The 25,084-nt window shown below is 39.6% G+C and overlaps 1 protein-coding gene across 2 annotated transcripts in view; it reads right to left on the bottom strand.

The window, feature by feature from the left end:
• Nucleotides 1-3,951: 3,951 nt before the first annotated feature.
• Nucleotides 3,952-25,084, bottom strand: part of HOMER1 (homer scaffold protein 1) — a 91,846-nt gene continuing 70,713 nt past the window's right edge. For both annotated transcript variants that reach the window (XM_074570708.1, XM_074570709.1), the window contains exons 7-9: nt 11,787-11,897; nt 10,101-10,181; nt 3,952-4,951 (exon numbers count right to left, since the gene is read on the bottom strand). In XM_074570708.1, coding sequence (XP_074426809.1) covers nt 4,763-4,951; nt 10,101-10,181; nt 11,787-11,897 — 381 coding nt within the window. In that variant the 3' untranslated portion in view covers nt 3,952-4,762. The remainder of the gene's footprint in view (nt 4,952-10,100; nt 10,182-11,786; nt 11,898-25,084) is intronic.

Genomic DNA, 25,084 nt, shown 5'->3' with positions numbered 1-25,084 from the left:
CCCTACCGGTTCCATGTAAGGGCATCTTTTTGACAACTCTTCTGTTTCCCCCCACCCCAAATCTAAAACACCTTTGATGGTTACTCCTCCTTCCCATGCCTGTATCTGAAAATGACACAAACTGCCAGACGCACTGTCGCAGCTGAGCTTTGCTTGGGCAAGACCCGGCAACAGGGAAGAAAGTGGGTATAAATTAGGCTTGTGTTTCTTTGGTCCGAGGATGAGCTGCCAGTAGTGGGGAGGCAGAACTGGCAGCTACAGGTCCCTGAGAGGTTGTGGCGGGCAGGCTACGAGACCCCACATGGTGTGAAAACCCACTTCCATCGGCAGTGTCTAGAGGTACTGCGAGTATCGTGACATAAGCAGCTGCAGCCGCTTTCTGGCTGGGTTGTGCAGCCAGGAGAGCGGACACGAGCCGAACTGACTCCAGGATCTAACACAAAACTCTGCTCGCTGTTCCCAAGTGTTCAACATCATGGGTAAAATTAATCCTACTTTTCTGAAGTAACTGGAGTAAAGCAAGGAACTAATGCTGCTAAGCAAAAAAAAAAAAGAAAGAAAAAAATAGAGATTTTAAACAGTGTCTGTTATTCCCGTGATATGTTCTCTGCTTAGCACCATTCAGAGGTAGTGCACATATGCAGCATTACTAAGAAAATGTAAACAAGACAATTTGAACACTGCTTTGCAGAGTCAGGTCCATTTCCTGAAAAAAATCAGTGTACAGCTGTGCACTTAGCCGGCGTGTCCGGTTTACTGAGACTGAACTACACTCGTTGGATGGGGATTCTTGATGATCCCTTTTTTTTTAAATTGTCTTTCGACATGCAGACCTAATCTCTAATCAGATTTATCTTTGGCCTCAAGATCCGAGATTTCCGCAATCAACCAGATTAAGTGCTTTTACTGACATCCACAGTTCTGCAGAGAATTAAGGTCTGCGACAGTTTTCCATTCCTCCCTCCATGCGGTATTTCTGAAAAAAATTTTGATTTTTGAATGTGGTGTTCACAGAGCGGTGTTCAGTAGCCACTTCAGCACAGAATATAAAAGATGTTAGAACAAATTGAGGTTTAGCCTCTTGTTGAAGGTAAACTTGAAGTTAGTCCCTAACTGGTAGAAAAATGAGCAGAAATCAGAAAGCTTTCACAATTGACAACTGAAAAGACACATCCCAAAATATTAATCTTTAATTGATGCATTGTTCATTCTTGCAGGGTTTTCTTTAAAGGAATTATCCTGGGAATGCTACCAATAGCATTAAACGATACTTATTTGTGTTACATCTGGTTTAGCCCTTTATTTATTTATATTTTACCTGAAAATGTATTTTCTTAGAGACCTTATAACAGCATTTCTGCATTATCAGTTCATTTTGTTCTCCTCTTTCCTGGATGTATTAGCCAGGAAAAGGAATTCCCAGTCTGTAACAGACAGATTAATTCACATGTTTTACTTTATCCACATAGAAAAATGCAATTTCTGGATCATTGAGGCATATGGATTACGAACAAGACACTCCAAAAACTAACTATCCAGACGGGGATATACTTACAAAAATCTTTTATGTCAAAGTCAGGATTTCACAACATAACACACTAATGCAAAATCCAGTAGCACCTGAAAGATTAAGGTAGCTGCTGCTATCACTTGCACATACTTGAAAAAGATTTAAGGAGAAAAAAGAAAGAGTAAAAGTACATTCTCCAGAGAACAGCAAGTGTATTTCAAAATAAAAACCTGTATTTTTTCTTTTTCTGTTTTTTTTTTGTTTTTTTTTTTGGGGGGGTATTTCTGTTAGGTTTTTTGGTAATTCTTTTTGTTTTTTTTTTTCCTTTTACGAGACTGTAGTTGCCATATAACAAGTTATATGCGATGTGACTGCCCTCCCCTCCAGTGCAAGTTCATGGTGATATATTCATGCAATAGTACTCAACACTGTTTTCACATATCCATATCCCCATAGTTTCCTCAAAGATAGATACAATGGATGATACCTGTCTCTGGGAAAGTAATGTTTCAAACAGGCAAGCTTTTACCTTAAAATAGAAGTGGAGAGGCTACAGTAGGTATAGCCACCTAAATATGAACTTTAGATCACAATTTCTAAACACTCATCTACTGTATGTAAACATTAAAAATAGTCTTAGCAATACGATTTTATTTATATGTGCACGTATGTCCACCTTATCCCATATTTCTGTTTGGCAACTATTTGGGAATTCAAAGGTGCAGCCCTCCGTAACTGTATTATTAAAAAAAAAAAAAAAAAAAGAAAAGAAATGAAGCATATCTACTCTATGAGAAAAGAAATTCTCAAGTATCAATTTCCAATTTTAAATTTAATTTCAATAGGAAAATATTAAAAATGTGCACATCTAAATTGTTCCATGTTCTGTATATACATATGTGTGTGTACGTATACATAGAAATACTCATGTACCACACATAGTCACAAAATTTAAGTGGAAATACTTCTGTCCACTATTTCCCCACATGTAAATGACATCATAGCTTTAAAAATGTCAATAATATTATCATTAAAAATAATATTACATTTATTCCATCATCAACTTTCTGTGTTTTTATTCTTTTTCTTCATCTTTATTATGTCCACTGAGCATTAGCGGGCCAAATTCTCCTTGCACTTCCACAGATGCTATGCCAACTGCACGATGCTGGCATCACATCAAGGACACATGTGGTTTACAGCAGCTCAAGTGACAGGAGAATCAGGCCCAAACATCCCCAAGTAAATTAAAAACTAGTTATATATGCTCATCTGGACCTGATGAAGATATACACACCACGGCCTGAAATCCACTGAATGAAAAACATGTAGCTCACCACAAAGTTTTCAACGAGTAGCACGCTGAACCAAGCTCCCCCCATCCCTTCAATAAATAAAACAGGTGAGAAAATACCCTAAAAATATGGAGGAAACTTAAACATTGTGTACATTACATACAGTATAATACATGACGGTTTAGCATTTGACCTAAACCATTTTCCTGACTAGTCAGGGGAAACCTGATAAATCACTGGTAAAGAAAAAAACCGGTATCTTAGAAATAAAGCATGTATTTCTAATATAAATGAGAACCTGTGTGTATTATATGGTATATACACACAGTACACACATGAAAACAAACTTATCTTTTCTAGTTTTGAATAGCAGTCTCTCAGTGGAGAATATTGTGTTGTACAAATTTAATAAGCAGCTAGATTTCATGTTTAACATTCAAATTAATTTGGGGAGCAAACAAAGGTCCGTGCATCTTTCGACTCAGAAGTCTGACACTCATTCATACATTTTAAAAAAGCCCTCTTCAACATTACAAGCAATTTATGGCAAGAATGTACTTTGATGCAAGACACGTGACACTTGGCTTACCTTTCAAAGAGGTTCTTTTTGTTTAAATAAATCTATTATATAAAGAAATGTGTGTTTGCCAAAAGTCTGTTAAAATTACATCAAAACAACTTTAAAACCTGCTCACTGAGGATAATTGAATTCAATTTCCTGTTTTTAAACATTTAGTTAACAGTTCAGAATATTGCCTGGTGTAGTTTCAATAAAGATGTGATATGAAGACCCATAAAAGAGTAAACGTCTCCATTCCAATTTGCTATGACAACAAAACTTCTAGAAACAGCTTTCTTGGCTGGACAAGTTCAGTGTACAAGTAATCTCTTGCAATAGCTCTATGCCCTTAATGCAATCTGTAATAAAACAATGCTCCCCATAAGCCATTATTCACAAAACCTGAAATGCACGTGACATTCTGAAAAAGTCTCCTGCAGAACAGGTTAACAGTTAATTGAACATACATATTTGACATATGTATCAAGGCCAGAAAACAAATGACTGGCTATTCCTCGTTATCTGTGCATGTCAAATTTTACATTTAAAATTCTCAGAGGTTTTTGGCCTTTTTTTTTTTTTTTTTTCCTGGGGGGACTCACCTTCTATCATTGGTTGGCTTCAAAATATAGTTAAGTGGAAGATAGTATCTCACTGTAATTACATGGAATTCATATGAAAAAGTAAACCTTACATTGGACAATATTGTAGAACACCAGAGTAAGCTCCATAAAGAAATACGGTATCTTCCATTAGATATATATATATATAAAAAACCAAAAAACAACCAACCAACCAACCAAACAAAAAAACTCCAAAAGGAAGAACTTTATACAAGCAGTTATAGTAACTTTGTTTCAATTAAAGATGCATCTCTCTCACTCCTGGAAAGAATAAATTGGTAATGGCACTGCTTCTCCGCAGTGCAAAGTATCCTGAGAAATTATTAAGAACAACAAAATACAGGGCTGTCATCACTAAGTTCTTGCACAAAACGGAGCAATTAAATATCTTAAATAAATAAAACAGCAAATAACCTATATTGTGTCTACCAGAAAAAAAGGGGATGTGACCTGGGACACTGCTAATTCCTCCATCACTGATAATTAGAAAAGGATTGCATTCAATTACTGTTAATATCTTTCAAGTTATCTATGGCCAATAATGTACAAGGAGGTAATTTGTAATTCAAGTTTTTTTGTTTGTTGTTTTGTTTTTTTTTTCAACTAGCTACAAGCTGAATTCTGAATTTTACATTGAAATACGACTCAAATTTAAAACAAGCCCTCTCAGAGGAGCATTTTCTAATTTTGTGCAACTTTGATGCAGAGCCCAACACAGTCCTATGAAGAGAGACAGTGCATCTTTAAGCTGATTGGCACTGGAATCCCATTTTCTTTAGCTGCATTCTATTAGCTTGGCCAAGTTATCTCGTAACTCTGTTAGTTCAAATATTTTTCCATCAAGAATTTCTAAAAGTGTCTTCAAGTTATTGCGAAAAGCTTCTTGCTCATTCTGACTTTTCTCCAGACGTTGCTCTAGATCAGACAGCTGGCCTTCCAGGTCTTTGTTTCGAATTTCTACTTCCTTCAGAGAAAATACATAATACGTTAATGTGTTGTTCTGCAAACAGAATGCAGTCTAACCTCCTGCTGGTATTCGTGTGCTATTTTTGTCAACTGGATTTTAAAGCAATCTGTGACCCTTTACAGTTTTCACTACACCAAAACCGGCACCCAAATTGTTATTATGATTGCGTATGTACTGCCGCTTCCTCCGTTTTCTCAGCAATTCGTCTGAAGGACAGAAACTGTTTGGAGAGGGATAAAATTCAGCCAGTGAACAACTGATGAGATGGTACACTTATTCAGGTTAGTTATTGCTTCCATCATTCAGAAATGTGCCACCTACTGAAAACAGCTTCTCAAAGGTTTACCCAAGTTCAAGTGTTCCCTGATTTAGACTACATGAATTGCTCAAGGACACCGTCCCCACTAAATGGTCTCATAGAGAAACCCATCCAGAATGCAGCTTTGTGGATGGAGGAGTACTGCCTCACTCCCGCACCACATTATGGGCCGTTTCGCCCTGAAAATTAAGACAGAAACATGAACTAGCAAGACTGGCGATCCCACCCGCAAGCCCCGCGGCGGGAGCAGCCCAAGTGCCGCACGGACAAAGCTGTTCCCACACGGCGGGTGGGACCATGAACATGAAGTAGCAGCATGTCACCCAGAGCTGGGGGGAGGTGACGCCGAGCGAGCTGAGCTGCGGTTCAGCAGGAGGAGAAGCCCCCCCCCTGTGCCAGCCCGCGGGCAGGGGGAGGGAGGTGACACCGCTTGGCTTCCTGCAAAGCTTGTGCCCTCCTCTCCTGTCACCTGGGCCTGGAAGAGCACACGGGTTCTTGGCGCGCTCATTGCACGTCTTGGAAATTCACGCTGAATTTTGTAATTTCTGTTATGAAAAACACTTTCCACGGCAGCGCCGGGGCAGCATGTTTAGTGTACCACGCACCGTCTGCAGCCATCCTCTGGAAAAGTGCATAGTGAATTTGTGTTTACACACACTCAACATTTTTTCACCACCTCTTCCCTTTACAGCGGCTTTGTGTCACAAAGCTTTAATGGCCCTGCTCTGAGTTTTTACAACAACTGGTTTCTCACAGCCATTTGGCAGCAGTTGCTGCTCCTGGCAGGAGCGACTCCTCCTTCTGCCCTTCCACTGATTTTGTTATGGTTCTTCACGGGAGAGATCTCAGCTAAGAAACAGCCTGACCCACGCAGAACACGTATTTGGGCAGTCAAGAGTAAAAGGTATGAGACTTGTGTCAAAGTCCATGGCCCAAGAGACACGTTCCTCCCGTGAAGGGTCTGATGGCAGCGCCGATGGTCCGCTGCATCCCTGGCCCGAGGAGGGATGGGGCGATGTGGCTCGTGCTCAGTGTGGGCTCCCATGCCCCACAGCCGGGGAGAGCCCTGGCACCCCAGCAGTGGCGCGGGTGGAGAAGGCAGCGCCTCAGGAACCTCATCTCCTCATAACTGCGGCTGCTCGTGCAGCCAAGGGTGATGTCCAAGCTGAAGTGGAGAACCTCCCTTACCTCTTGTTTGTAAATGGGCAAGTTAAGAGTTTTGGGCACTGGTCTTGAACAGCACAACTGAGAGCAGGAATTACTCTTTGCTGCCAGGACCAACAGAAGAATTAGTTTAATCTGTTTAACACTGAACAACACAGTTGCCAAAGCACTAAAGGAAGCAACTGAAAAGAGTATTTGTAGAAACAATAGAAATTAAAATACATACATGCGTATGTAGTGATTAGCTACCCCACTGCTGCTATAAACAAACAAGCTAACTGATTATAACCCTCTGAAGGCTCTCCTGCGTTGAGCCCACTCCTGCTCTGCAAACCAGGTACTGGCAAGTACCACCTGCTGTAGTGACTGCAGGGGTTCGGGCCCCCTGAGGCCAAGTGACTGCAGCACAGGACAAAAAAGAGAAATTCAAGGTCCCCTCAGCTCTGCAGGAATGACAGAGTCTTATCTTCATCTCACACAAAACCGACTGCTGTTTGTCCACATTTGCTCACGCATCCTGCTTCTCCTGTCACTGTTCCTCTTCTACACACCAAATCTGTGTGCTCTAGGAAGTCTCCTTGCCACTGCTCTTACCCTAGAGATAATTAACTTCTATAAGAAGGCAAGCCAGTGATGAAAGGGACCACTTTGGAACAAATCCATGGATACATACATGGTTTTGTTTTGTGATATCCGGGCCTGAAGAGCATCCCGTTGGTCTGTATCTAGCACTGAAGATCATGTTTCAGGCCCTCCTCAGATGCTCTTTAACTGCGGAATTGCTCTGCTGTGAGCACCGAGGTAAAACCAAAAGTGAGATGTAGGAACTTCACCCATATTCAGCAAAAGGCTAACTCTCCATTGGTAGTCCTTGCCCTGTATCTCTTCAAATCAGAAGAGCTCCCTTGTGTTTAAACTTCCAGCTTCCATATTTTATTTATATCCCAGTCTTGACATCTCTTTCCTTATCCATATACATCTAGCTTCCCAAACATTTCCTCAGATATACTTTCTCCCACACTTCCTCCTGTTTTATTTTCCCTACCTTATGCTTAAAATATTTAATGACATATGGGAAGTAGAACAAACTGAAATATGCCAGGAGCTGTTGCTTTTAATTTCTGGAAAATGCTTCTTCCCAAATTTTACATTTGATCCTTACACGTATTTAACCTAGATTAGTATTAATGATTTTTACAATAGTACTGCATTACAAGTTCATGTCCAGCTCATGTGCAGTTTCTTATGACAAATCAGTCTACCTCAAAACTGTTGCTTCTTGATGGGAAGAAGTGGAGATTACATGTAATGTAATCTGTTCCCCTAGTCGTGTCATTTCATTTTATTTGTAGTTAATCTCATCTAACAATAAACTGACTTTTCTGATACATTCAGGCCCTTTGCAAAGTCTATTTTACCCTGTTTTTTCAAGCTCTTCTTACAGCAGACACAATCATTTCGCATATATTATTTCAGAAAAGAAATAAATTATTAACAAGTTATGTTTGTTATTCGTACTGTAATAATCTTTTGTAGAATTCAGTGCAAAGAATTCATACACAACAGCTATATTTAGGAATCAGCCATAGTAATGACGATACCCTGACTTACTGTGAGAGTCACACTGATCGTGACTCACTGATATGTCCTCTCTACATTGCTAATGAAATTAGTAAGTAACAAGGGCCCCGATACTTACCCTTCACAGTGATAACATATTGCTCTTCACTGGAATTTGCCAGTGATGGATTCCTAATGCATTCCCTGACATGAGTGTGTCAGAAACGCAACACACCTTGAAACAGTCATTTCTCTGTATAGCATTTTTCATACAGGCTACATTCCAAAATGTTTTAGAATTACATAATCCATTTGCAAGCACAAGAGGGAAAAAAAATAAACCAGAAGAAAAAAAGAGAGAGATGAACAGATACGGACCCTGGAGACAATCACCCTGAAAACAGATGATGAGTCAACAAAGCGAACAGATGCGAGATGGTTAGTCTGGAGCTAGAGGAGAAAACACCATTTCACGGACGTCACAGATGCGGGGTGAAGTGGCTCAGAGAAGGCCAGTATAATCAAAGCAGGACGGTTATAGCAAAGCAAAGACTCAAGGTCTTTTAGATGGGCTGCATCGGGTCATCAATAAGCTTTAAGCTTAAGAAAGGCCCCTTTTAACTCAGATCCTAAGTGAGCTTTAAATTTACTTGAATAGAACCATATAGAGCTATTTTCAGAAACCGATCGCCTACAACATGACGTATGGACATATATACACAATATATCCATTTGGTTACTAAAGATATCAATATACCAAAAGGAAGCTACTGACTTTATACAAATTTTAATAAAAACTTAGCATTTTCTCATCTTTCATCTCTTTCTAGTCTCTTATAATTCTGCTTGCTAAGGATAGCTGATTTCTGGCTCATTATTACTTTTCATATGATCTCACACTGAAATTGTGGCATATGCTATTGCTAGAACAATTTCCAGCTTTCATTATAATCTCCCTTTTGAGTCTCTCAGATAAGCTCCTTTTCAGCTGAAAACTCCCCATTTTTAGCCTAAAGCCAGCAACAATTCTTGAAATAGTGGAACAGGCAAGCTCAGGTGTATTCAAAACAATCTTTAAAGATTGTTTAAAGTAATAACATACTTTCTCCAAATAATTTGACTTAAGAATGGGGAAAAATTAATAAACTCATTTTGTCCTTATAATGTGGTTTTATTCTGTAGGTTAGAAGGAGATTCAAGGAAGTTCCAATTCATGTAATGCATTTCCAAGAACACTTGCTTAACGATTTTTAAGCTGTGGCTAGTCTGATGGGGCTTGCTTTCAGCATGATTGAGGTTGAGCCACAGAAGAGTGAGGGTCACCTTTCAGCACTTTGGGCTTGGAGCCATTTAAAGCTTGAGTTCCCAGTCCTGTCAAAACTCTGAAGTCTGAATTCAGAGTTGAACCCGTCGAAGCTCTGGGTCAGCCTCATTCAGAGGGCAGGTTTCACAAGGGAGGTGCGTATGTGCCGGCTGGTCAGCCCAGCGACAGAAAGACAGGAGCTGAGATGTAGCAAGGGAGGGTTTACTGAGGGCATGCCCATTCCAGTAGGCTGAGGTATCTGGCTTTACACACACTAAAGAAACAACCCAGAAAAAAAAACAATAAAACCACTATGATCCTAAATAATTCCAAGAAAACGTCAAAGTGTGGTTTTAAAGTCTGTAGTACACAAGAGCACTTTAACCTTTACTTTGTCAGGGCACGTTTAAAAGCCCAATACAAACTCATCCCAACCTGATGATACGCAGCCTGACAGTTTTGGTGGCACACAAGATCTATGGGAAGACACTGTAATGAAAGTGAGACAGAACTGCCCAGGACACGTATCAATGAAGGACATCTGCTAGCCTGAGAGTGCTCTGTGGACTTGTAAATGAAATCTGGGTCTGTTCCCTCGGGTAAAAATAGCAGCTTACAGCAGGTGGAAACTTTGATACAAATTCCTAAGGATCATCCCAACCCACCACTTCGCAATGCAGTCTAACGTACATATTTATCTGGCACCTTCAGTGAATGCAGCACAAGTTGCTGATGTGAACTGCTCACTTGATGATCGTTTTTCCCTTCTCTCTAAATGAAGATGATGCACTATAGCTCACCTGTAACTTCTGGGTCAGAGAATCCCTCTGTGCCTGGAGCTCTCTGGCATTTTCGATTTCTTGTTTCAATCCTTCTATTTCCTAAGGGAGAAGAAACAGCCTTGCTAGCAACACGTTACCTGGCTTGGCCGCAGTGCAGGTAAGCTGGCTACTGCTTCTTCTCCTGAGCCAGCCATTGCAGTGATACCAAAACCAGCAATTGGCTACTGCCCATCACAGCACACAAAATTTAAGCCCTGCTTTCAACACTCCTGAATCACAGTCCCAAACCAGCAATTCCATTGCGAATAAACAACAATACGGATAGGCATTTTCTTTTATAAAAGTCCAAGTTTCCTCTCCCACACAAAAGACCTGAAATATTTTTTTCCTGGAAAATTAAGGGTCCTTGTAATTAGAGAAACAGTTTTATACTTTAAATTCTATTAGAATCTATCTTTCTCCATTTTTTCAAGAGAAAAATCCAATTTTCATCTGTGAGCTGCTTATTATGTCACTAGCAGCAGGGCTGAGCATCAAAAAATCACCTGCTTTGACTATTGATTTCTGTAAAAAGAGAGTCTACAAAAAATGGTATCTTTAATTTAGCAAGAAGAAAGTAATAATGCATAAAAATAACAAATACAGATAAAAATAATAATCAACACTTTCTACTTTCGGGAGGCATGAATAGAAACAGTTAATGAAACTACAGTGTATCAAACTTAAAACTATTAAGTACTTTTACCTGGAAGGGCATATTCACCTCCCAGAACTCCTTTCAGAAACATGTCTTTGCAGCTATCAGCTCAGCATAATTCAAAAGTGCACGGGCACCAAAATAGGAAACATTACCGATCTCCGGCTAATGTCTTAAGTATGAGGAAGTTGGAAAAGGCTTCGTTCCATTTTGGGAGAATATTCTGTAACTACTGTGCCTCTCCTGCGTCCTCCTTGGAAACAGCTAACAACTGCTCCACTGGAGTCACGGAGGGCTCAAGCAATCTGCTCTTACACAGGGCAAAAAAAAAATAATCCTTTATACACAGCTCCCTCCACCTCCTTTTTCCCATCCACAAAAGACGATTCTCAACCATTCTGTGGCACAAATCTGCTTTCCTCTAGCACCCATGCCAATGCAGGTGTTACTCCAGTTCCTCTTATTTTCTTGCTGCTGGCCCAGCCCAAGGCAGATGGCACAATAAATATCATCAAGTTTCAGGCGGGGGCCTTGGCATGCGTTTATGGAAAGGGCTGATCTTAGGGATGATAAAAGTCCGCTATATTAACACAGCCTGAAAAACAGATTGGCATGAAAAAGGCATTGATCTATCACTTGCTCCAAACCTTACTCTCCAGAAGAAGGAAAGCATGCTTACGACAACTTCCCTTCTTACCGACTCTGGACTCGTTCAGCGTGATGACTGCTCTGTGGAAACCACTTATGACTGACTTTTGCAAACAGAGATGCTTGGTAAAAGCAAACAGAAAACCATGATACTTCTTTTTGTTGTTTGGATATCCAGCTCTATATTGGACTGATTTAATTATACATGCGGAAAAATATTAATAATTTCAAAGAAGCTGTAAAAAATTTTAGTTCGTAACAGCAATAGGAAATAATATTTACCAGCCATCACAAGCTTAATATTGAAAGCCTTTAGAAATGATATAACAGAAAAGCCAAGAATAAATGTTAGCAAATACCTCTTCTTTTTTCTTCAGCGTAGACTCTAGCTCCTGTATTGTCTGGTTTAATTCTGTTTTATGTGTGTGGACTGCATTGGCTTGACTGCTCACACACTCTAGCTCAGTCACCTGTTGAAATAAGTAGAAGCAATACATACAGAATAAATTTCAACAAATTCAAGGTACTATTACTTTTTTTGCATCAATAGCTGCATTGGAAATACAGCCTCAGTTCTGGGTGACTTATGGGGTTCTTACGAAGTTAGCATAAAATTCCTTAACAAATTGTTTAGCATAAAATGGTTGCTGTAACTTCTTGGAAACAATAAATTTCATACGTTGCAGGCTGAAGAGCACATTAATTAAAAGTTACACTTACTAATTATTGAAAATTTTATGAAAGAAGCTGAATTACCATTTCAGAAACAGCTAGATGATTAAACACAGACCTGTCTGTGTAACTAACCTGTCCATCTGACACTTTTTAATATTGCACCGACTTAATCAACCAAGCCACAATGCTCACCCACTTCCCAGCAAGCCAATTAACATTTCACAGTCTCAATTTCTAAGTCGGCATAACAGTGTAATAGCAGACACTCAGCCATCAATGTCCTGCTGCCAACTTTCTACTTCCTCTGGTTTCAGATCTCATCTCTCAGTCACAAAGCCAACAGCTAATGGCACAATTTGGATTTGCACAGTTCCTCTTTATTAGCAGACAGCAAACACTCTCCATCTGCCCTTGGATAAGTTGAAGATACCTGGCAGTAGTATGCCCTTTTTATTTTATTTTTTTAATCACAGATATGTTACTACCCTACCATTCACAAATAAACAGTTGTAAAAAATAGCTTCTGCAGTGAAGAAATAAAATCCATGCAGCTACAGTCTATGCAGAAAAGCCTTTGTCAGTGTACCTCTCAAATTACAGATCAAAATATTTGAGAACTCTCACACTGCATGGCTGTGTGGATGTGTGCACTAAAACCTTTTGTTTAATAACAAACTGTTAAAATATTTTAAAAAATATCTAAAACCTAGTAACTGTTTTTTCCAGAAGATATGGTCCTGTCAGTCTTAGCACACAGTCTTGACAGAGCTGCACCATCTACCTACAGTAACTAACAAATCTGTCCCAAAAACTCCTTTTGACAAAGTGTTAACCAATTCTGCAATGAAAATCTTTATGTCTCCATTTGACTCTCTTGCAGAAGTAGCCCTTAGACAGAGGGCAGGCATTCTCCAGGAAAATTTTATTTCTTAGATAAAAGAACATCTTGACAATCAAGGTTGGTGCCCTCCAGCACCAATGTCTAGGTAGTGAAGCCACTGTGATGCCCGTGATTTCAGACTCTGAACCACTTGTAGGCTCAAAAGGTAGATTACAGAGTGCAGAGAGAAGTCAAAGGAAAACCTAGATGAAATACAAGAAAATGAAAACAAAATCCCTATCAACTTCTCCTTTCTGAGTCACAGGGCATGAACTTCCCCTCTGTAACAGCCATGACAAGTTTAGTTCTTCTACTGGAAAACTGTGATTAGACATTTTTGCACATCAGACTTATAAATGGACAGTACTGAGATTACAGCAAATTCTTGGGAGAGGTAAGGGGAATGAGAGCTGAAGATACAGCTTGGTAACACAATACCCCACCGCCCACCCCAAAGAACCATCTTATTTGCTGGAATTGTCCCAAAAGAAATACCAGTGCTCATGGCAAAAAGTAACAGCAGTTTGCTCCATTTTATCTGCCACTGAACATAACAACTGAAGTCTTAGATAATTATGTAAATTTGCTTCAATTACACAAAAATATATCTATTTAGATTGCTTGTGACTGCTATCAATTGCGACTGACAGAGAATTCACCACTACAGTTACACAAACACATACAAGCAGAATTGGAACAGACGGACTAGGATGAACCTATGCCTGCACAACATCTGAACTAACATCTAGACACAGCAAGAATCACTGAGGCACACTTTAATTTAGGCTGGAAGGGGACCCTGGTGGTCATCTGGTTGAGGACCCCTGCTCAAAACGGGGCCAATTTTGAAGTCACATTTGAATGCTCAGGGCCTGGCCTGGTCAAGAACCTTTCACTCTCTAGCAGAGCTACCACAGTTTTAGGCAGGTTCCTGTGTTCCTGACATTGAGGGTTTATGCATTCCTAAATTTTGCTGGAACTGTCAAACTCGCTCGCCTTGCCTACTTTCACCCCATCTGATGTTTAACTTCTTAAAGATTTCCAAGCTTTTCTGCTGAACTGAGTCTTGAATTGGTGGTAGAAGCCTCTATGGATCCAGGGCTAGGGTTGTTAGGGGAACCCAGCGTCAGGCCCTTCCCACCCCTTGTGAAAGACTGCAACTTTGTATGGTAACCTCCAAGAAGGTCAATCTCACTCTTAGAGTTCTTGCGCTCCGCAATATCCACCGGCTCTTACTGAGCACCGGCACAGTGAATACTCATTTATGCAAAAGGGTAAGAGCCTCAACTGGAGAGACAGAAGAAAACCCAGTCCCCAAACCACCTCTGTCCTAGCACCTTGTGCCTTGGAAGCAAGTGTGCAAAGGCATCTCATCCTGCGACTGAGGATGCACTTGGACCCCCACTGGTCTCCTCTGGGCTGGTACACACAATGAGGATGCGTGTGTTGGTGCAAGCCTGGAAGCCAAGGAGGATGGTGGATTGAACTGTGGTGGACAAATTGTCCCTGGCTGAAAACATCTCCAGCAACAGCCCCACCAGATGCACAGCTCACCTGAACGCTCCTCTGGACCCCCTCATCCATACCAACCCAAGACACTACTGAAATTGCTGAAGCAAACACAACTCATTTTGCTTGAGCAGAGAAGGGAGTGCTCTCACAGAACTTCTTGCCAACAGAGGCAACTGCTGTCCGCAGGGAAATTAATTACCAACATTAAAGGGGTTGTGATGTCTTCCTCTGGTCCAGCTTTTCTCTGGGCAAACGTCCATCTCTTACTGCTTATGCAAGAAAAGAATGCGTTGTTCAACTGTTTTGTTTACTGTTCGTTGAAAAATCAGTAAGTTGGAAAAAAAGAAGAAATTCAATTAAAAAAATGGGTTTACTTTAATCGCAGTCTTATTTAAATGCCCATTCCTACAAAGATCTGAAAAGATGCCAACTATCTTCATGATGTTATCTTCTTGAATGTACATATAAAAAAGAAAATCATATTGTGACCCTTTCAAAAAAATCTGTAGAGTAAGATGGGCTGGAAAATTACGTGATATAAAGAATATGCAACTGAAAACAAAAGTAACAAAAGATAAAGCTCTAGGCAAAAATCTGGATAGCATTTACTTGCTCTATTTCCTTGTTTCAAATTGAATTCATTTTTCTCATGACCAGTGGTCCAAAAATCATTAAAAATAACTGTTTATGCATTATGCACAGAAGGGGGCATAAAAGGAAGCTAAAATGCTTTAGTCTGACCCTCCCACGTGCTATTTTCAGGGACATTTCATTCAGTGTTCCATGTCTAAGAGCAAGGCTCGATCAATCATTCAAGCCTTTGCACAGCAACACTGAACAAGGTATCTGTGATTAAGCCTTGTGCCAGTACAGAATCCAGGCTGAAAGAACAGTCTTTGAACAATCACTGACTAAACAAAGTTCTTCTATTGTGCTATCCTAAGTCCGCACCGACTTGCATATCTGAAAAAAAGTCAATACTGTGGCTTTGTATTTGAGACTAAAAAAGAAAACAGTAGCGTTTTTAGCCTCTGCTTCTTTATTTTGCATTTATCATCCAGGTAAGGATCACATGTAGGGCAAAAAATTCTGAAAGGGCTTTTTAGTGACTCTTTAATGAGCTAACTCTTCTAGTACATGGCTGTCATTATACTTAATTGCGTACTTCAGTGAGAAATACGTCAGCTGAAATAAGACAGCAAGGCAACCTGTTCTGGCAGAGCCTTGACCTTCTCGGCAGAGGCCATCCTAGCGTTCTCTGGAAGATGTGAGGTAGGGTCAACAGCCTATGAAGAGAGGAGGATGCCAGGCAAACGTTTGCATTGTAGCAGGCAGCTAGCGCAGACTGGGCTGCTGGGGAGACTGGAGGAGTGGGGCTTCAGGCCACATCACACCGTAAGCAAGAACAGCCCTCATATGAGCCTGAGACAGTGACTACCCAAAGCTCCGGAAGACTTGTAGAATCTAAGCAAACAAGCCATATCAAACCACAAAGAAATCAAGAGAGGAGATTGCATCAAATCCCAACACAGATGACTGCTTCACAAGTAAGAACTTCAGTTAGACAGAGGCAAAGAAGTGGAAATCACAGAAATATTTTGAGTGATCACTTTCCCCAAGCAATTATTGACTGAAGGAATTTGCGCTGTGTTTGCTGCAGGTTGAGTAGATTTTTGAAACCACTTTTTTGAGATAAATTTGTACACTTCTGAACCCAACCAACGATAGTTTTTACTCAGCATCTTAAATTCAGTACCAATAGATTACGAAACTCCTTCTAAACTTCATACAGAAATTACTTCGGCTGCTACAGAAATACAAAGACAGACAGATTAGAACATATTTTCAGTGTAGCTGTAGCCCATTTTATGTACCTGACACTATCAACCTGTCGTTTCCTAAAGGTGTTTTTATCCCTTCTATTTATTGTGGAATGCCCTATCTAAGGTCTACCAGCCCAGGCTACAGTGCAGAAAAGGTAGAGTGCTCACATGCAAGACTGAATTTAAGTATTAATTATGTATTTTTAGCTGGTTGAGTTACATCCCTAAATGGATCATAACTGTGACTGTGATAATATTATTCCATCAATAATTCAAGATGAACCTCCTACAAAGAAAAAAGAGCCCTTTGCTTTCCACAAGGAGAAGAGAAATGGTGTTGCATGGCTCAGCAACACTAGGAATAACTGCATAAGGTTTCACGTACTTTATGTAGAAGAAGCCTCTCAGATCTTCATGGTGGACAGTAAGATGCAAGGGAGCATGCAAACAAGCTGATCATAAAAATAATTCCAGTATAGCTTTCAAAAATAAAAAACTCTGGAAAGATTTTTGGTGCTGAGAAACGTGAAAATGCAGAAAACAGGGAAAATTGCTTTTCAAGGTTGCTGCTGAAAGAACAAAAAGCACACCAGAGTATTATTCATATACATCACTTCTGACAGCAAATTAATTATTGTAGTTTTCCAAGATTTACCCATAGATAAAATGATAACCTGGGGGCAGGGGGGAGTTTTGTGCATTACCAACAATATATTGCTTTTTTCAACAGAGAAAACAATTAAAGATTTTGCTGAAAAGGACATATTTTTCTCTGTGGGCACTGGTGCCTCAAGCCATGGAAATATCAAAATGTTTTCCACAGCTACTCATTTCTACAGAGATGAAAGAGGAATAATCCATCATCTGCTTGAATTTTGTGAAGAAAGTAATGAAACTACAGTAGGAATATTTGAAAATATAAGAAGTTTACTAAAATTGATGCTTTGAGTTTCAGCCATGCATTATTATTTGCAACTAATAATGCTAATACTAACTTTAGGGGACATCCCTTTCTCTGCAATCTAATTAGCACATACCTTTTTCAGCTATATGGACGGTTTATGAGATACATGCAATAGCAAACACAGTACAGGTATGTCATCCTTTAATCCGGGGGATTTAAATCCAGTAATTTCCTTTCCAAGGAAGTTTTGGAATTATAGGATATATTTCATTCTACAAAGCTTTGACTACTTAAAAATTTTGTGGCATGCTTCCACAAAGTATGCTTTTTACAACTTGCAAATAAATAGGTCTTAGCGCTTTTCTTAGGTGTTTTAGGAAGATGAAGATGGGGATGAGGTGCATTTCAGTGAAAATCTTTCTTTTTTTTCATTTCTCAGAGTGATGGTAACTTGGTTGGTGGTTTGGGTTTTTTTTAAATTATAATTCTGTATATGACACATTCAGTGAAAGTGAATTCCCAGAAAAAAAACCAAACCTAATTAAATAGTCTTGGGTCCTAAATGCAAATCTGCTCTAAAAACAAATCAAGGAAAACAGAAGAAGACAGAAAGGACTTGTCTTCAGTTCACTGTACATTAGACAAAACATTTTGATTTCAGGAAACAAAACTAACATAATCTGACTCACCTGCCCTGTCTGAGAAGAGACAGCTTTTTTACTAAACCGTAATTATTAACCAACAGTTGAATCTTGATAAAGGCTAGACATGGATTATTTGTATTAGGGATCACACACAGAAAGGGAGCTGAGAGAACGTGCTGGATTTCAGAAACCCCGTCCTAGGAAATGCTCTGATAATCCAACGTCAAGACTGACAAGACATACCATTTCAAAAATAATACAGAACTTATGACAGCTGAAATGGATATTGGAGGAGCCCTGAAATAAAATGCTCGTATTTTTCCTTCGGTACCCTCTAATGCCATGAAAAGGTGGTGGTCAGCCTCTGCAATGGTTTCTCATGGATTTTTACAATATTACTCTGGATTTCTTTTCATTAGAAACTAGTTCCACTGCAAGAGGGATAACCAACCTTACACAGATAATTACAGCCTGCTCTGAAATATAAATTCTTTTTTAAGGCAAGATTTTAATTTCAAAAGTGAAAAAACAAAGTCACTATAATCCCATACGTCTCTAAAAACTCAACTATCACAGTTACAACAATTAGCCTTTACAGATCTCACTGTGTCACAGAAAACCGTAATACTCCCCAGAACATCTCTCTTGAACATTTGGTCTATGTTTAACATTATGACCTCACTTGGACAAGAGCTGCCTTTTTTTTTTTTTTTTTTGCACCTTTTCGGGAGTTTCTAATGCAACAAGAGTTTGTTTGCAATTCCAGATGAAAGGACTGCATACATCTGTACAGGGACTTGGTTGTCCATTTTTTGTGCACTCAGAATTGGTCTATCTGCACACAGGTTTCTTTCAAATAAATGAAATTTATTTGAAATTTCAAATTATTTGGCTTACAGACAAGTACTAACACAACTTTGATTAAATCCCACTGCTTTGATTAAATTGGAAGCTACCCATATCTACCCTGCAAAATGCTTATCTATTTAGATTATAAACAAATTGCACCAAGCTGCTTTCTGGCCACTTCCTTAAGAAGTAAGTTATACTTTGGTCACTTTTTCCTTTAATAAATCAAACCAAATTTTAATATAACGTAAATTTGGATTGTTCAGTGGAGGTAGGAGGGACACAGTCTTAAAAGGAGGATGACAAGAGATAGCCACCACATAAAAAAGGTGCGTTGCCAATAACTTTCTGGATCAAAACTCCATTCATAAATTTCTTGTTACCACACTTCCTGCCACTTTCTTTCATATTTCCACTTTTAGATAATGTCCTTCCTCGGCCACATAAAACCAGTTATTCATGGTAGTCCTACGGTGATGCTAGGAAGAGTTCTCAAGAAGGATGAAGCCCACAATATGGCCTCTGATTCAGCAAGCAACTTTATCACTTCTGTATGTTCGAGTTTTCGTTCTTCAATTATTAATGCAGCTGGTGGAAACATGGAGTTGACTGCTAAAGGATCTGCAAAGATTTTCTATAGATAATCTGAGCAGATGGCTAATATAGCATTTCATACTTCTTGTGGACTTTAATAACTGCTTTTATAAATTGTTTTCTTTAAGTAGCACAGAAATAGCCCAATAAAATGACTGTGGTTTTATTTTTGTATGCTTAGGCATTTTTTTAATATCCACTTTAAATTTTCCTTTAACAGTAGTGAAATCAGGGTCCATTATTTGTCAGGTAGTTTTTATAACTACATAAGATGCCCTCTTCCTAATTTATTCAGTGAATGAAAGAACCAGAACACAGTAGGGTAATTTTATCTTATTTCCTAGGAAATTCTGGTAAAATTACAAGCTAGAATTCAAGAGATTACCTCTCTGTTCTTTCAGGAATACCCAAGAGCTTGATCACTTCCCTTCATGTCTTTTTATCTTAGGTTTCTTTCCCTGCAGATGAATGATCTTCAAGGACTGCAGCTCTTATTATTATGCACTGGTGTTATTACTCTGTGCTATTGCCCAGTGTCAAAGGATGATTTACTTTAGCAGTTAGCATGCAAGAAAAAAAACACATCAGTTTCATTTTTTACATGACAAAGACAGAACTTTGGGTTACTCTCCATAATTCATATCACCGTGCAATCCTTTCCTTTTTGTGGTATCAGGATTAATGTTAGTACCAATGCTATTCTACTTGTCTGAAGTAGCTCACTTCAGGGTTTTTCATTCTGTTACTGAGCTGTTCTAAACTTATGAATCCCTTTTGACTTTAAAAAGCTATGCAAGGTGTGTAGGAGTGCTCCCCAACCCTGTTTAAGGAAAATCTTTGTTGTTAAGTTGCTTCTGAGCAGATTAGAGGAGAGAAGGCTGAGCGCTCCAAGTTAAGATCTTGACTGGGCATCACATCTTCCCAGAATTATTATCTCTTTGTATTTGAGAGGAAAAAACCCATACACTCATTTAGCGAACTTCTGAAATACATAATGTCTGACTTATGATCAAAAAATATCAGAACAGAGCATAAAACTTTAATTTATTGCAAAGTTTGCACTCAGCCACACCGAATCTGTATTGTATTTTGTCTCAGCTCTAGGCATTACTAACGCAGAAAATGAATGGAAGTAGGAAGACAAAGGCCTCAAAAAAAGCAAATAAATGTAGGTTAATATGAAGAAGAGATGAGGAAATATTATACTTAGTCAGAACTGGCAAATAATAAATGAAATTAATTTTTAAAAATGCAATCAAAATCAAAGAAAGGGGCATTTTAGCTTTGTTTCTGTATTTTAAAAGGTGTAAACAATGTGATGCACAGAAAAACTATTATTTCAGCCAAATTTGAAAACAGAGAATAAAAATGTTGGACTTACAACGATTTTAAAAAAATTAAAGAGCAAAGTTTACAAGAAATACTGCACGAGATTAAATACCCCGTTTATTGCAATGAATGAAAAAAAAAAAGAAGATAAAAGAATGAGACATAATGTGAAATCAAAGAATATTTATAAATAAAACATGACAAAGTTCAAACTGTTGAAAAAGGTACCATAAGAAGTCAACTAGTACGACAGTACTAGCAATGTTTTTTTTAATATAAAGAGGAAATTATTTATGTAAATAAGGCTATTTATAAGACTATTTCTATAAAGAAGAAACTAAAGATGGAAATAATAATGCAAAGTTTACTGATTAATATGCATCACTTCCCCATACACACCACACTTGATGGAGGATATGAGTCTGCTATACATTGTAGACAGGTGACTCAGGCAGCAAAACTTGTATATAAACCTAAAGCACATAAAAAGTGAGTACCACAATTACATTATACATAAACCACATAATATATTATTAAACTGAACTAAATATAGCAGCTAATGTCGGCAGTACCAGTACCATTCTTCATGTTGGAGGATGGTCTGTTTTGTACAAGACTATGATCTGGTAAGTGAGCATATCCCTCCAATGCATACACATCTACACACATTTTTCTCCAGTGGGCAAGATGCTGTGACAGCCAACTTTTCCATACAAAACAACAACTACATTACAACTGAACAGGCAAACTGATTTCCAAATTTTTGTTTCTCCTTGAAATCAATTTTTCCGAGACTATTTCTAAAAATCCAGTCCATTTTCAGCATTTCTCAACAAATTTCTTTTAGGATTAAACCTCATTCTCCTATTGAACTGGCAACAGATGCAAGTCGCAGCACAGTGAATTTCGATTAGAAAAGATATTAGGAAAAATAATTTGACAAGGATGGTCAAACATTGGAACAGGCTGCCCAGAGAGGCTGTGGGATCTCCATTTTTTGAGACTTGATTCACAGCCCTGAGTAACCTGATCCAGCCCTGCAGTTGGATCTAACTTCAAAGCTGGCCCTGGCTTCAGTGGAGAACTGGACCAGATAAGCTCCAGAGTTCCTCTCCATGCTAAATTATTCTGTGATTCTACAAACCAAGGGTGGTGTTCATTTCATCGGACTGAAAAAGTATGTCTACAGGACTATCTAGATGATTATCCTACGGAAAAAGCAGAAGCAAATTCAACTCAGCACCTCAGTCAGTTTTCTTAAGACTGGGACACTTACTCTTCGTGCTTTTGTCTCGCCAAGAATCACAAGAAAAAAAGATGACCATCTTAGACTTGATATTTAACTTTTACAGAATTGCAGGTGAGATGGATTCCAGTTTGAGGAATATTTTTTGGATCAGCTGCAACTACATGTTTATACTGAGCTTAATGGATAAACCTAAGAGGACGACAACACAATACAGTGACTTAACACTGCTTGCTACCACATGTACCATAACCAACAGTCTCCAGATCTGCCATTTCAACAGAGCATTTTTGATCTCTGCAAGAGAGAAGCGTCTGACTTGCAGCTTCTTTTAGAAATGGGGCACTATTTCGATCTGAAAGATCAGACTCCAGCACGCAGGTTACAAGAGCTCTTGTATCGCACAGTACGGATAACAGATTGAGATTGATTCTTTTTTACATGATCTGCATACTTCTGCTTAGAGAGTTTGATTTATTGAGTTAGCCAAGTCTATGTTTTTCTAAAAGCAATTCCAATAGAGGGTAATGCTCTTGACGAACTATCCTGTCATAATCTACAGGCCCGCCCAGAGAGACAGAGGCACTGAGCATTCCTACATTCTACGTGAGATATCAACAAGCCCCAAGGTCACACATTACAGAAACATTTAATAAAGGCGTGTAAAAAGGTGATCAAAACAGCACAGTGTAGATGATCCCATGTTATCAGATTTTGCGTTCCCTCAGAAATACAAAATAATTGCAGAAAATTATCTGGGTAAAGTTTATGAGGTTATGAAAAACCATCAGCTATTAATGATGTTTAGTATGTTCATAAGTGATCTGGATCAAGTGCACCCTGATGAAGTTTGCTGATGATATCAAATTGAGTGAGGAAGTGGACGTGTCGGAAGGAAGAGCCACCCTGCAGGAAGACCTGGATAGGCTGGAAGAGTGGGCGAACTGGAACCTTATGAAGTTCAACAAGGACAAGTGTAAGGTCTTGCACCTGGGACAAACATAATCCAGGAGTGCAGCACAGGCTGGGATCCACCCAGATGGGGAACAGCTCTTTGGAGAGGGACCTGGGGGTCCTGGTGGACAACAAGCTCACTATGAGTGAACAGTGTGCTGCTGTGGCAAAGAAAGCCAACAGGATGCTGGGTTGCATCAACAAGGGCATCACCAGCAGAGATAAAGAAGTCATTATCCCACTCTACTCAGCAGTTCTCAGGCCACACCTGGAATACTGTGTTCAGTTTTGATCGCTGCTATGAAAAAAGATGCGGACAGGGTGGAGAGGGCCCAGAGAAGGGCCACAAAGATGCTCAAAAGACTGGTAGGCTGCCGTATGAGGAAAGGCTGAGAGAACTGGCTTTGTTCAGCCTTGAGAAAAAAAGGCTTAGGGGAGGCTTATCACCATGTTCCAGTTTTTAAAGGGTGGCTACAAAGACAATGGAGACTCCCTTTTTACAAGGAGTCACACGGAAAAGACAAGGGGTAATGGGTATGAGTTACTCCTACGGAGATTCCAACCAGAACAAGAGGAAAATTTTCCACAATGAGAAGATTAAGCCATGGGAATAATCTCCCCAGGGAAGTGGTGGATTCCCCAACGTTGGACACTGCTAAGATTCAGCTGGACAGGGTGCTGGGACATCTTGTCTAGACCATGCTTTTGCCAAGAAAGGTTGGACCAGATGATCTTTGAGGCCGCTTCCAACCTGGTATTCTATGGTTCTATGAATGAATATAGATACAAAAACTTGGTTAGTCCTTCTGTTAACTGTAGTATCACATGCAAGCAAAGTGACCTGCTAAAAATTCATAGAATCATAGATTCATAGAACCATTAGAATTGGAAGGGACCTTAAAGATCATCTAGTTCCAACCCCCTGCCATGGCAGGGACACCTTCCACGAGATCAGGTTGCTCAAAGCCCCATCCAGCCTGGCCTTGAACACTTCCAGGGATGGGGCATTCACAATTTCTCTGGACAACCTGTTCCAGTGTCTCACTACTCTCCTCATGAAAAAATTATTCCTAGTATCTAATCTAAACATACCTTCTTTCAGTTTAAAACCCACTACCCCTTGTCCTATCACTACACTCCCCATCCTTCCTCCCCATCTTTCCTGTAGGCCCCCTTTAAGTACTGAAAGGCTGCTTTAAGGTTTCCCTGGAGCCTCCCCTTCTCCAAGTTGAATGACCCCAACTCTCTCAGCCTGTCTTCACAGGAGAGGTGCTCCAACCCTCTGATCATCCTTGGGGCCCTCCTCTGGACTCCCTCTGACAGGCCCACGTCCTTTTTATAGTCTTGTCTGTTTGGGTCTCTCCAAGGCAGATTCAGCTGCTGTTGTTGTGTGTTACTTTTCTCCTCTTTCCTAGGTAAGAACTATATTGTCTCAGCTTTGCAAAAAAAGCTGTTAGTACATTTTATTAGGAAGAATGCTACCTCATTATGTCCATGTTTTAACGATGAGTTGTTCACTGTAAAGCCTATCTGGTGGTCAAATCCACCTGGACATCTGCACTATTGTAATTTTAATACAAGGTTGTAATTTAAACAATTTTATCAACAATGAGTATTATCATCTATTCACAAACCTGGAGCACAGGTTAGAACTTCCACCGTTCTAAAGAAGACGCTTAAGTGAGATGACAAAGTGAGAGTTTCCCTGTCTACAAACACACATGACAAGCTTGTGCCTGACTGGAAAATTTCTGAAGCAAAGCAGTTTTGTCAGCAACTGCCAATTTCTTGAACTAAACGCACTTTGAAAAAAAACCCCACTTTTAATTACACTTCATGCATTTTGTCCAGCCAGCTATGGCGCACACAGTTACAGTCCATCAGAAATTGTCATTCTTCCCTGTCAGCTCCTTTGGCTGGGACTTGAGGATCCTTGTCTGCAAGTCAGTCTAGCTACAGGACATCCCCAACGGCCTGCCATTTCCCCAGATTTCTCAAGCTCAAGGGAATTCTTGCTACTCTTCCACATCCCCGGGTTACACGTAGCCTGTTGAATTTCTTCCCCCTCAGATGAATGTAAGCCTTGTTCTCGGGACTACTAACAGCCTCCAGTTGGACTGGTCCAGAGCAGGTCTGAAAGAACCCTTCGCAATTTGCAGGATTTGGCTAATTGTAACTGGCATACCTTATTTCATATAGGTGAATACAGCATACAAAACCAAATTGAAAGGTCTGCCATGTTTGCTG

The sequence above is a fragment of the Larus michahellis genome, chromosome Z (assembly GCF_964199755.1).
Source record: "Larus michahellis chromosome Z, bLarMic1.1, whole genome shotgun sequence".
Lineage (NCBI taxonomy): Eukaryota > Metazoa > Chordata > Aves > Charadriiformes > Laridae > Larus > Larus michahellis.
Note: the sequence above shows the minus strand (reverse complement) of the source record. Positions and strands in the feature narration are given on the sequence as shown.